Source organism: Chlamydotis macqueenii, chromosome 1 (genome assembly GCF_036417535.1).
Source record: "Chlamydotis macqueenii isolate bChlMac1 chromosome 1, bChlMac1.mat, whole genome shotgun sequence".
Lineage (NCBI taxonomy): Eukaryota > Metazoa > Chordata > Aves > Otidiformes > Otididae > Chlamydotis > Chlamydotis macqueenii.
The window spans coordinates 107205423-107218082 of NC_141556.1; the positions used below are offsets into that span (position 1 = coordinate 107205423).

The 12660-nt window shown below is 36.7% G+C and overlaps 1 protein-coding gene across 1 annotated transcript in view; it reads right to left on the minus strand.

The window, feature by feature from the left end:
• The window catches only part of ROBO2 (roundabout guidance receptor 2), a 474965-nt gene that overhangs the window by 115162 nt on the left and 347143 nt on the right, over window positions 1-12660 (minus strand). The window contains exons 6-7 of the mRNA XM_086763780.1: window positions 9544-9671; window positions 6179-6190 (exon numbers count right to left, since the gene is read on the minus strand). Of these exons, the coding sequence (XP_086619906.1) occupies window positions 6179-6190; window positions 9544-9671 (140 nt within the window). The remainder of the gene's footprint in view (window positions 1-6178; window positions 6191-9543; window positions 9672-12660) is intronic.

The following is a 12660-nucleotide window of genomic DNA, read 5'->3' on the forward strand; positions in this document are numbered from 1 at the left end:
CCCCCTCAGCTTGCCCATTGCCAGTACTCAGAGTTAATCAGCAGCACCTTTCCTGATCGCCTCATCTGTTTTACAGTACATTTAAGCATCAGGTTTAAATATCTGGCCTGAATTTCATCTCAGCATTAGACTGCAGCCTGCTGTCATTTAATCATACATCTCTATTTTATTATATCTTGCCCTGTCATCTCTCTTAAGTGGCCTCTGCACTTTACAGATGTTCCTGGAAAATGTCTTCTAGAAAGTCCTTCACTTAGTTTTCATGTGTATAAAGAGAGGTAGCACTGATTCTGTCTGCCCAATAACTTACATTACTTAGGACTGTCTCAACTCTAGACAACGTTTTTTAACTTTCTTTTCTTTTTTCCTCAAGTGTCTGAGATTCAGGATATACCTTCTGCTCAAATCAAATAGAAAATATAGCCTTTCCTAAAATCGTAACACTTTAGCCCGCTTGCTAATGTGAACTGTACCATCAGGGGATGGCTTGTGCTACTATACTTTCTGTGAGTTTAGCCAACAAAACAAATTATGCCAACAAAAAGGCATGTAATCTGCCATGATTCCTTTTGTCATGGGAGATAGCAGGAGGGTTTGCTGGTAATGTGTTTAAAAAAGAAAAGCATACCCCTTGCTGGTGTAGTAAGACTTCATCAAAATAATGAGTGTAATCTGGTTATCTCCTTCACAAAAACATGAATTGCATGCTGAAGAGAAGAGCTAAGGAGATGATGAGAAGAGTAAAGATAGGCTACATCTATACTGAGAAAGATTACAAGTTCCTGGTTTGTTTACCCTTGAGAATAAAAAAGACAGAGAAGGTATTTTGCTCAATTTGGGCCACTGTAAAGTGTAGAGAGGAAAACAAATGAGGAAGAAAAAAAAGACTATTTATGCTGAATGACAATGCTGGCTTTCAAGGAATGGGCAATACTGTAGTTTTGACGTTGAATAATACGGAGATCATACTCAAACTGTAATACGGCTAGCAGCAACTGAGCAAAGAGGGTAAAGGGAAAAGTGAATGGATTAATGCATTGATTTCCACACTCCTCTTGAAGGAAAAGTAAGGTATTTCTCCTTTTAGAAAAAGGAAGGGAAAGTTTGGAGGGAGCAACACATCAAAAGACTTTTTCATACACTAATCTTCAAAGACTTACGGAGAGACTCAGAAACCACTGAAGTAAGAAAACAATTCCCACTGATTTGAGCATGCTTCAGGAAAGTTAAAGATTTACACACTAAACTTAAAACTTTTAAAAACTTTCCCAATCCAGAGTTCAGCAATTAGGAAGAAGGGAAAAAAAAAAAAAAGAAAAAGAAAAAAAAGGACACCCTTGTTCACTTCCTGCACTTGCTGTAACTGGATTTTCTCTAAGAGAAACAATATGAGTACCGGCACATACTTGGTACCATAGTGGAATGAGACAGGACATCACAGTATGTTGTGCTAAAACTTCAAGCACATACACTGCCGTCTTTTACACTTATCACTGAAGAAGAATCCTTTACCAGACCTTCTGTGTTTCTGTTCTGACCACTAACTGGCATACCCAAGAAGAACTGGAGTAGCTGGAAATGAAGGTAAGTTTTGTGGACCAGTGCTTAAATACTTGGTGGTGAATGGGCTCAGTGTCCACTTGCAGAGCCATTCTGGACTGTGTACTGCAAACGTTTTATTTCTATGATATCTGATGTCATTGTAGAATTCAAGTGTAAGTTCCGCTAGTGGACTTTTCCTAAAGTAGAACTGCTAAGGACTTTAAAAGGCTAAGAAATGTCAGAACAAGTCAGCCTCATATTTTAATTTCTTACAGGTATACAAAGAAATCTAAATTTCATTCTGTGGCAAACTTATCTCTTTAATCTGAAGAATTTGCCTATTTTTAAACAAGAATGATGCATTATTCTTTCACTTATGGAAGAAACAAATCTGAAAAGCCTCATGTCCACTGGTGTCCTTGTCCTCTTCTGAAAGTTTCTGTAGGTGCTATTAGCAGGCAGATAGGCAACATGCTACACTTTGATATTGATTTGAGATTAATGCCACGGAAAGATGGCACTGCAGTGCCAAGCATGATCTCATCTGTTCTATCACACAGCAGTTACCATTACTGATATTTTATAGACCCTCAGTATCTCAAGTGAAGGTGATATTTTCATGAATATACTAAAAATAAGAGCATTCATTCTCTATAGACTTTCCCTGCAAGAATCAGAATGAAGAATAAAGAGAAATCTGTTTTGCTTACCAATCTGAACCATCTGAACAACATAATTTCTAGCCACAACACCTAACACAACTTTGTTTAAAATATAGCTTTTTATTTTGTGTTTCATGTTGCAGCACTCTTAATAGACCATTAAGTCATGCCAGGCTGATTTATGTCATGAAAACTTCCCAGAGCAGTGAAATGCATCACACAATCAAATTGCATTTAAATATGAATAGAATGTATTTAATTAATATGAAATATGGAAAATTCATGGCAGGTGTCTTATCTGTTTCTCTCTTCTCCAGCGTGGTAGGGAAGTGAAGTTTTTGTAACTTGGTTGGTCTCCCCTTACTTCCTTAGTTAATTCCAAATACTTAATTTCTGTCCAGGTAGAAAAATGTATCTAGCTATTTGCTGCATGTTGTGTCTTCTGGGAAGATGAGTCATAGCATATGACAATAAATTAAGTAAACTTGACTTACTGCAAAGCAACTGAAATGCAAAGAACTGTATTTTCACTTGAATGTAGCTGAAATTAATTTGAAAACTGAGTACTCTCTCATCTGAATGACTTTTTGGATGATCAGTAAAAAGATAACTAAAACATCATAGTGATTTTCATAGATCATCTATTTGAACTTTAGGTCCTCCATCTCAAAGCAGAATAGCGACTGCTTTTGAAAAGAGAGTTGGGCTCCTCCCAACTTTTGTGCTTCTTTTAACAGCTATTCTCGTTCCCAACTGCTGTAAGAAACACAGCAGAATGCGAAAGTGAGAAAATACTAACTTGCTCATCTGGAAAATCCATCTAATGAGTAAAATAAAAGCAGAAATGGTCTAAATAGGGATAAATATCTTGTTTCCTAAACCCATCTGTTGTAAATCCTGTTGGAAATATTTTCAAAAGGTTATAAATAAGAGAACATCTATTTTAGAAACGGGCAACACATTTATTCCTAGCAGCATATCCAAACATAATGAGTAATCTGGCATAGAGCTGTTAAATTCACCAGCTGCTATCCACCCCGGGCAGACCTGTACCTCATTTTGTCTATCTAGTATATACCATATGTTAATAACTTCTTGAACCAAACATGGTCCTTGGTAATCCCACTCCTGAATTTTGCAGTCAAGCTGAAATTCAAATAAAAATACCACAACTACAGAATATAAATATTTGAAATAGGCACAAACTGAATAGAAAACTAAAATTAATCCATTTGCAACAAGAATTGCAATTCTGGAACATTAAAAGAACATTCCTTTATTCTTCAGTGACAAAGTATTGAAAGAAAACTGTTTGGTCTTGTTTAAAACACAATAAAGACAAAACATGTCTGCTTTGAATTGGAGGTAGTGATAAAAGGTAGAGGTATATAGATATTTCTCAGGTGTTACAGAAGAATGCAAACTTTTAAATTGTTCCCCTGCAGTTTAAAACATGCAGAAATATAGAAATATACTTCCGTTAAAATATCATCCTCCTAGAGAGCTGTGAGCTTAAAAACATTAAGTAGTGCTTGCTTTAGTTTCCTTTCTGGAAGGAGAGGTATTTTTGCTCTGCATTCCAGTTAACTTTCTGAACAACAACAACAACAAAAATGCTACAATACTTGACTCACCATTCTTGTAAAGTGACAATTTTAACAGAAAATCATTTGGGCTTCTTGGTGGGGAACTGGTGGTGCAGAGGGAAATTACTTTGCTTTGCTTTACCAGGCTTTAATTTTTCAAAAAACAGGATAGTTAGCCACCTGCTTTGCCTACTCTTGACTGAAACACAGATATGAACTGTAGTTTCCCTTCAGGTCCTTAAGCAAAACCTAATAAACGCATACACTATCGTAAGGACAGCATCGCCTTTTCTACAGACACAGGATCAGATAAAAGTGGTCTAAAGAAAGTGATATGCTTATATACAGTGGTCACTACATACATGCGTGTATGGGAGTCATATTTTAAATGTCTTTGGGGTTGGACTTATTAACAATTCTTTCACAATTCACAAAGAGAATCATTAAATAATTTGATAAAGACCATATGACCATATAATAATTATTTTCAAGTCAACCATTCTATTTTATGTTTCCTGAATAAATCACATAAAAGAAGAATTTTCTTTGTACCAGATGTTCACTTGTAACAAAATAAAACAGTGTAGGCAGGCAATATGACAAATTGACCACAGCATGGTCACACAAGGGGATCATATACCTGAACATAAAGTAACTTGAGACCAAGAGCTTCTGTGTAAGCTTTGGAGATGGACAACAGCCTGAAAAGTCTTAAAAAAGAATCAATGTTCTGCAAAGAGACACCACCAACATTGCTGAAAACTATAATTTTCTTGTGATTCTCAAGTCATTTATTCTATGTGGGTTTCATAGAGCCTGAAACAATTTCTACTTTGTGATTTTTTTCTTGCCTTTCTTTTAAAAGTGAGAAAGTGAGAAAAATATCTAGAAGTAAAATACTTCTAATCTTGTAGAATTTTCTTAGTGAAAGAAGGAGATTTCGTTATTAGCCATAATGTCCCTTAACATGAGAGATTTACATTAGAAGCATACTAAACTCATACTATATTTTCTAAGCAAAGGAAAGTTTTCTTATAAATTTACTCCATTTTTACACTGTTACAATTCCTGAGAATTAATGTCTTAAAAACTAGCATAATGCCAAAGTAATAGAGCAGTGACTGGGGTTGAAAGCTTGCTATCGAAATCCCAAACGGAGAAGAGTAAATTTCCATTCTGCACAGAGAATTCTCCAGGTAAGCTATGCCATGACTGCAGAGGTACTTGTCTTGGCTCTACGTATAATTCAAGCAAGCTATTAAGTGTGGGATCATCTAAGTTCTGGAAATAGAGACCTAATCTGGATTTTATCTTTAAATTTTTCCAACCTCTCTTCTTCCAACTTGTAACAGTGAAGAGCTGTGACAAGTTCAAACTCACAAACTTTAGCCAAATGCATATCTAACATAAGTTTTGACTACACAAAGACAGACCAAAGCCCTCAGCAATCTCCGTAAACACCAGTACAGTTTTCACACTAAATCAAAAATGAGAGTAACCATATTGTTATTCTAAAAGATACATCTAAACACGGACTACAAAAATCAGAAGAGCAGTGCAACTAGTTAAATTATTTAGAAAATCCTTCTAGGCACAGAGTAAACATCCGTGAATGCAAGTTAAATAATATGTTCAGGATATTTCTGAACATCAAAAGTTAATTTCAGCTACTGACAGTTGCAATTTTCCCATTATATTCAGTCAGATTTTAAAATATTTTCAGAAGTCATTTCAAAGGTATAGGAAGGAATCAAATTTTCCGTGTGGGAATTCAAAATCCAGAGGTTGTCTTCCTCTGAACTTGTTATTCAAAACAGTCTCCATCCTACATAGTGCATCCAAAACGCACTCCAAGATGACCCAAGGGCAAAAAACCAATGATGAACTTTCTTAACAAGCACGGAAATCTACTCCATCCCCTCTTCTATTTCAGGACTACTTAATTTCAAAACCCTCTGAAAGGTACAAGAAAAGACAGGACATGCAAAGCCTGTGCTTTTACTGCTATGCAATAAAAGCATAATGAGCTGATCATTTAGGGCCTGATAGAAGCTCACTAAAGTCAATACAATCCTTTCTGTTGATTTCAGTGGCTTTTATACCAGGCCCTTGGACTGTTAAAAACATCTGAATGAGTGATTTTGGCTCAGTACCATCACACCCACTCCGTTCCGCTCATTGGTATTTGTTGGTGATTTGGCAAACGCATTTTTACATGACACAGCAGAAAACACGAAGTTCAGACATAGCACTCTGTCAGTCAAAATGACTTCCCTAGTGTTAGACAGTTAAAGCTATTAAGCACTGACTGCTAATTTCAGCCAGTTAAATGAAAGATGAAGCATTGCATGAAGCCATGCTAAAATGGATAGAAGGATGGTTACTTACCAACAGGGCGAGCTGTTGACATTACAATGGTGTAGTGAGAACATAAAAAAGAAATTAAAAAAAGAAAAGAATATCTGTCAGAATGCATGACGTGTAATGTTACCTTCCACTACGGATACTACCATGATTGTTAACCCCTCAAATGACAGCCTAAGTAAAATGTTTTACTGTTGTTACTGTTTAGTCATGTGCCACTATTATCCCATTTGCTTCAGCATAGCATCTGAACAAGCTGACTGGAACCATTCTCTGAGAAACATTTTTATTATCTTCGCATGCCATCATCAAGTATCATTGTTAATGCCTGATAAAAGAGAAATTGCATTGCATTAGCACAAACTTTTAGATCCCGCTGAACACATCAATTTAAGCTGCAGACTGCCAAATGTCACATAGATGCAAGGCTTTTGCTTTCTGAGTCAAACACCAATTGAATTTTAAGCATGGCCAGTCAGTACAGCAGTAAGGGCTACACAAAGCCCAGGATGGTTTTTCTCTTTCAATAACGGGCATGAAAGCTTACAGCATACTGCTTTTTACTCACTGACAGTGTTGATGAAAATATAACAAATAGGCTGAAATGGCCACAGGGATTTCAACCCAGAACCTCCCAAATTACTGCTTAGAGAACTTCTGCTTCCTAAAAAAATTGCTGCTGAATGATCGACAGGTTAATACTGTTTCAGCTTGATATCAAGATTGAAAGCTGCTGCTGCAACAAGTGATTTCTTGATTATAGCAACAGCTCTTCATTATAGTTGTGCTGAGGAACGGGGTTGTCAGTCCCTCTGTTAATAAAATATAGACATCCCCTTTCAGAAGGGCTGAAAAGTTGGACATAAAATTGACTTTAGGTTGCATCTGGGTAGGTGAAATTTCCCTTATTTTAGCAGCAGAAGCAGTTACACATTTCTGAGCAGCAACATTTTTTCTTTTTTTTTTTTTTTCTTTTTTTTTTTTTCTTCTTCTTTTTAAGACGTTAACCAGCTCTATAAGCTTACGTGCAGGGTCAAATGTAAGATATGTAGATTCAAAGGTAACACAGCATGAAAGGACCTTCTTAGTTCTCAACACTTCCATTACTTTTTCCTTACTTAGGCATACCCATTTCATTTAATTATTTCAAGCCTGCTGCCCCTTCTCACCCATCATCTGTTTGAAGACTTTCTGGCTTCTAGTCTTATGGACATATGCCTTCTTCTGCAGAGAGATAAGGAATAAGAGCAATCTACACCTTTCCAAGAGAGGGCAGGAATTCAAATTCCGTTACTGTTTGTGTCAGTGTAACGCAAACCCCCTGACTGCATCCTCACCCTCTGCTTTGAGAGGATGGCGCCATGCATGAGGGAGCTAAGGCTAATGCTGTTGTTGCCAGGTTTGAAGCTCTAACTATACAACACCTACAAGGACAAAGGCACCCTTCAAAGTAAATTTTGAAGTACTATGTGTTTTTGCTCCTCTATATGATAAGTGGTTATGGTAAAAGCAGTTTCAGACAAAACTGGAAAAAGTTTAAGAATTCAGAATTAAAGCTTTCTTTAATTAAAATGAAGGTTGTTCATGGTCGCTTTAAAGTCAACAGGCACTTGCCCAGTTCTTTTTTTTTTTTTTCAGAAAATTCAGAGTAATAACCTTTTCTATTGAATTTCTTGTCTTTTCTCATTTTCTGTCATATCCTGAATATTTAATATGCTTATAATATTGTGGCTTCCTTTGTGTTGGATAAACACTATGAATTTGACTATAAATGACAAACCCAGGGGGAAAAAATACCCAAGATAATGAAAACCTGCTTTTACTGTAGGAAAATCGATTACATTATATATTTCCTCAGGTTTTTTTTTCACCCTAATTTCATCAAGTTCAAGCTTCAGTGATTTTAAAGGATTTTTTTCTCAATTCTAGCTATTGTTTATATCGCAAGTCTGGGTAGCAAAAGGCTTGCTCTGGTAAAGTATACAGTGGACACAGTTCTAGGAGTGTTTAAAGGCTATCAAATTAGTTGCCAGATTTATTGGATACCATGATTCTGCCTGTGACAAAGGAACAGAATGAGAGTATTTCTGGGAGTTTGCTGTAGTGACTATTATTCTCACGTTACAAAATGGAAGAACAATCTCTTACACAAGCGTGTAGCAAGTAAATCTATTTCTTTGGGTTAAAACAGAAACAGTTGTATTATCGCTTGTTGTCTAAAGTGAACACTAAGGTAACATTTCAGCAGATGGATTGTCACAATACTCTCTTTTCTTTGTTATATACTAACATCTCTCCCCCCCACCCCCCACCAACAAAGCCACTCACTGCTTTTTTTTCCCTTTGAATTCAGCAAATTAAACTGAACTGTGTCCATGCATTAAATGGATGGAAATGGAAGCTGGCCTCTTGGGTCAGTTGACCTCAGTTCTAATAAAGCAATCCATTGAGACTTTGAACATTTGATTTAATGTGTATGAAAAGAGGAGAACAGATAAAGCTAAAAATGTTTTTATTAACCTTTCACAGCTCTACTGAAAACCGTCAGCATGCACCACTAAACTGTGAAATAGTGTCTGCATGATAGCCATTGTGCCAAATTGCTGCTTATCTTTGGAATGAAGTAATAACTATTATATTCTATTTACTCATATGGAAATATTAGCCTAAAAACTTTTTCTCTCCCCATAATATTTAGCATGTCTTTAGCTACTGTCAGAAAAGACATTTTGGCAACCCATTATTCTACTGGTCTTAAAACCTCCTTACCACATCAAACAGCAGCACATAAACACTGAGTGGATACTAGAGACCAAGAATATTTTAGAAGGGAATATGTTGGTCTTTACCTTGTAATACTTACAAAATTTAATTATGATTTTCTTTTTCATTTGGCTGGGGTTTATCTTTCAGACAAAGAGTAATGGTAGAGAGTTTAATTATGGCAAAGCTAATAACATAATAATGCTATCTGCATTATGTTTGACATTAATAAACATAGTTCCTTACTATACTCCTTATACTAACTAGAGAAAGGAACATGAATAATAGCCTAAAAGGATGGCTTACATATTGAAGTTTATGCCCATGGTTATGCAGTGCTTACATATGCATATATACACATCTGTTCTTCAATAATAATAAAAAAACTCCAAACATTAGGACAGCTTTTTAACTGCAGGGAGATCCTATCCTATTGAAGTCGCTTAAAATTTTGCCTGAGATATTGACAGGATCAGGATTTCACCTCTGTTGTAAATCAGTGCCAGCACCCACAATTGCAAAGGGTACGTGAAACCCAAACACTGCCAGGTAAGGATGTGGCCCCGTTTGTCAGGAAGTAATATATCCATATAGGGGACAGGCCCTCCCTCCATGGGAACACTCACCTCGCACAGTCAGGGTAGCGGAGGCTTCCACTTTTCCAACTCGATTCTCAGCAATGCACGTGTAGGTTCCTTCATCTGTGCTCATGGCCTTCTTAATGCGTAACGTGTAGTCATCTTTGATATCATACCTGCGTTACAGAAAAAGAATGAAAACTCTTTCTGTAGACAACAGAAATGAATGAAAACTCTCACCTGGAATACGCCAGTCTGAATCTATCTTGGAGCCAACTTTAGAAGATAAATTATTATCTAGCATTAGATAATTCCACCAAGCATTAATCTTCATGACATTTTTATTGCACTCTGCATTAGTTAGAAACTTTACATAAAATTAGTATTGCTATGTTCACTCAGTATTAGGGCCTTATTAATAATATCATTCACTTTGTCCTTGATCTAAAGCAATAAGATAAAATTAAGCTATCAGACATCAGTTATCAATACATGACAGCTCAGGTTTATCATGCCTTTAACTATGTGAGCTACACATTTTACCTTTTGCTGATTTGGAAATTTCCCTTTATATATAGGTTTTCTCTACAGCAGCAGCCCCTTAGGGAAACTGTGAGCATGTTGGTAAGGATCTGACACTACACAATTACAAACAACAAAAAATATATTTAAGCTCTGGAAGGTGACATTTATTGAAGAGGCACATTAAAGGAGATTTATCAATTTCACAGAAATACTACAAAACTATTCATTAAGGGTGGACAAAAACATTTTTTCTTTCTTAAAAGAAATTGGAAACAATTCAATTATGCTTTGTCCGTTTATTTCTACTATTGTAATAATTTGAAAGCTATCAGGATGTATAAAACTTGAAATAATACAAAGTACTTCAACATGCAGTGAACATTAATTCTCAAGGCATTTAGAGCGCTTACACCTAGAACAATATTTTCAGTTAAACTATTATCATCCCACAGAAGTCATGCTTAACAAACTATTGTAGACTCTGATCCAAAGCTCATGAAAGTTAATGGGAGAATTTACCTCACATGAAATTTCTTTAGCTCCCAAATCAGGAAAACCCTGTTTTTCAACATGGATATTTTACTCTTGAAATACTCTCTCATAAAATTATTTCCAACAACACTTCTTCTAGACATAAGCCCGTGATATCTTAAGTCACCTTGAATCTAGAGTAAGCTTCAGATTCTCATATATCAAATAGTGAAACAGGAACATGAAACAAAAGAAAGATCAAGACTTCAGGAGACATCAGTACTCTTTCTCACTGTATACACACTCATGACATAACTTCAGAACAACTAATTTACCTTCTCTTTGCTTTACAGTAAAAACCTAGCTTTTTGTTCAGCAAATATATTGAAATCATACGGAAGAGCACCATTAAATGTTTTGATGAATAAGAATGCAGTTAATTACGGCAATGTTGTGAGGCTCTACGAGTATTTTTAAATGCTTTGGGGATCTGAAGCATCAATTTCTATGTACACAATATACACTGCTACGGTTCTCTTAGCACATATTTGTGGAGAGAGCACTGTGTGCTAACAGACTTTAAAGCGTTTTAACTCAAAGGATCCTATATGTTGAAACATCTAAAGTTCTGTTATGTCTAATTAAAGCTCACAACATCAATTAGCGTATTACTAGTAATTCCAAGAATAAAGAGAAGTCAAAACATCTTTTCACACTCACCACAATACAATACAGCTTCACTCTATATTCAGTAAGTCCATTCTATTAATTAGTAAAAAAGAAATGTAAAAAGACCAAATTGAGGCTAGCCATTCTGTCAGAGATAAACATAAACACACACAATACCCCTTTTGTTAGGAGCTACATTTAATTATATGTACACACAGTACCTCAGGTTTAACTAACAAATAAGAGATATGCCAAGGGGAAGAACAAGTAGATGTCATAGCAAACTTCAGAAACTTCTAGGGACAATTTTTTTTTGCTAGCATAGTACCACTGGAGGCAGGGGGAAGTTACGACACTACAGAACTTAATATGCATTTTCTGGAGTAGTACAGATTTATTGCAGCTACATTCAACAGTTGTATGCAATTGAGGAACATTTCTTCTCAACTGCTCAAATTATGTAATTTTGCATGCTGTGCTGCACTAGTCAATGGCAAACAGAAATCACTGTTTCCATAAGAGAGAAAAGGCAAATTGTCTCCCTTAAAAACCTCAAGAATATGACAACAGTATCCCATAACGATGGAGCAGTTATTTGTCTTTGGTGACCAGAGAGTGGCAGACAAGAGAAAATGCTTATTGTCTTGACACGAGGCCAGCCCTAGGGGACTAAAAATATAAAGTTATATTCAGCTTCTGTAAGATGAGAAAACTAAGATCAATTGTAATATAAATATGAGTTGGATATAGGAGTCATAGTTATGAAGCTGGGCAAGAGTTAGCCACTTACTTCGTTGCACTTTTTTTTTTTTTTTTTTAGAACAAATAACATCCCTGTGGTTCACCTATCGCTGCCGATTTAAAACCAGACAGGCAGCAGGACCGTATGTGACTGAGTGTCTCTTTAAACTGGGATGCAGGCAGCCTGGGACAGTGCTCTCCAGCCTGCTGTGGGCTGCAGCTGACTCGCTCTTCTTCATCTCACCGACGTGCCGGTGCCGGCATGCCAGCCAGCTGCCTTGGAGCCTTCGGCAGTCTTTATGCTTGCACCTGCCAATCATGCAAATTGTGCAAAGGCTGCTGGGGGAACGAGCCAGCTGCGTGGCATGCCAGGACGCACAGTGAGCATACTGCTATCATCTCCCACTTGGGTCGTGAAGTGGAGGGTGGCGTAAACATGTCACTATCACAGCCCAGTTATCAATTACTTCAAGAAGAGGTCCAGCTCTCCCAGTATGCTTCTCCAACAAGGCCATACTGAGTTTTTGGACCACCCTGACAGAACATGTCATCTAGCAATTAGATTCATACATAGATGGACCCATGGGACATTATAACCATCTGCTGTCCTGAAGTACTGATACGCTGCCCCTCAGTCATCTGCTCCACCCACATTGTCCCCAGAAGTCACCATGGTTCAGTGAAGAGACTTGACAGATGAAGCAGGCAGGAAAGAGAATGGAAGAAAACTGGCTTTTAGCCTGATCCACAGAAGCACAA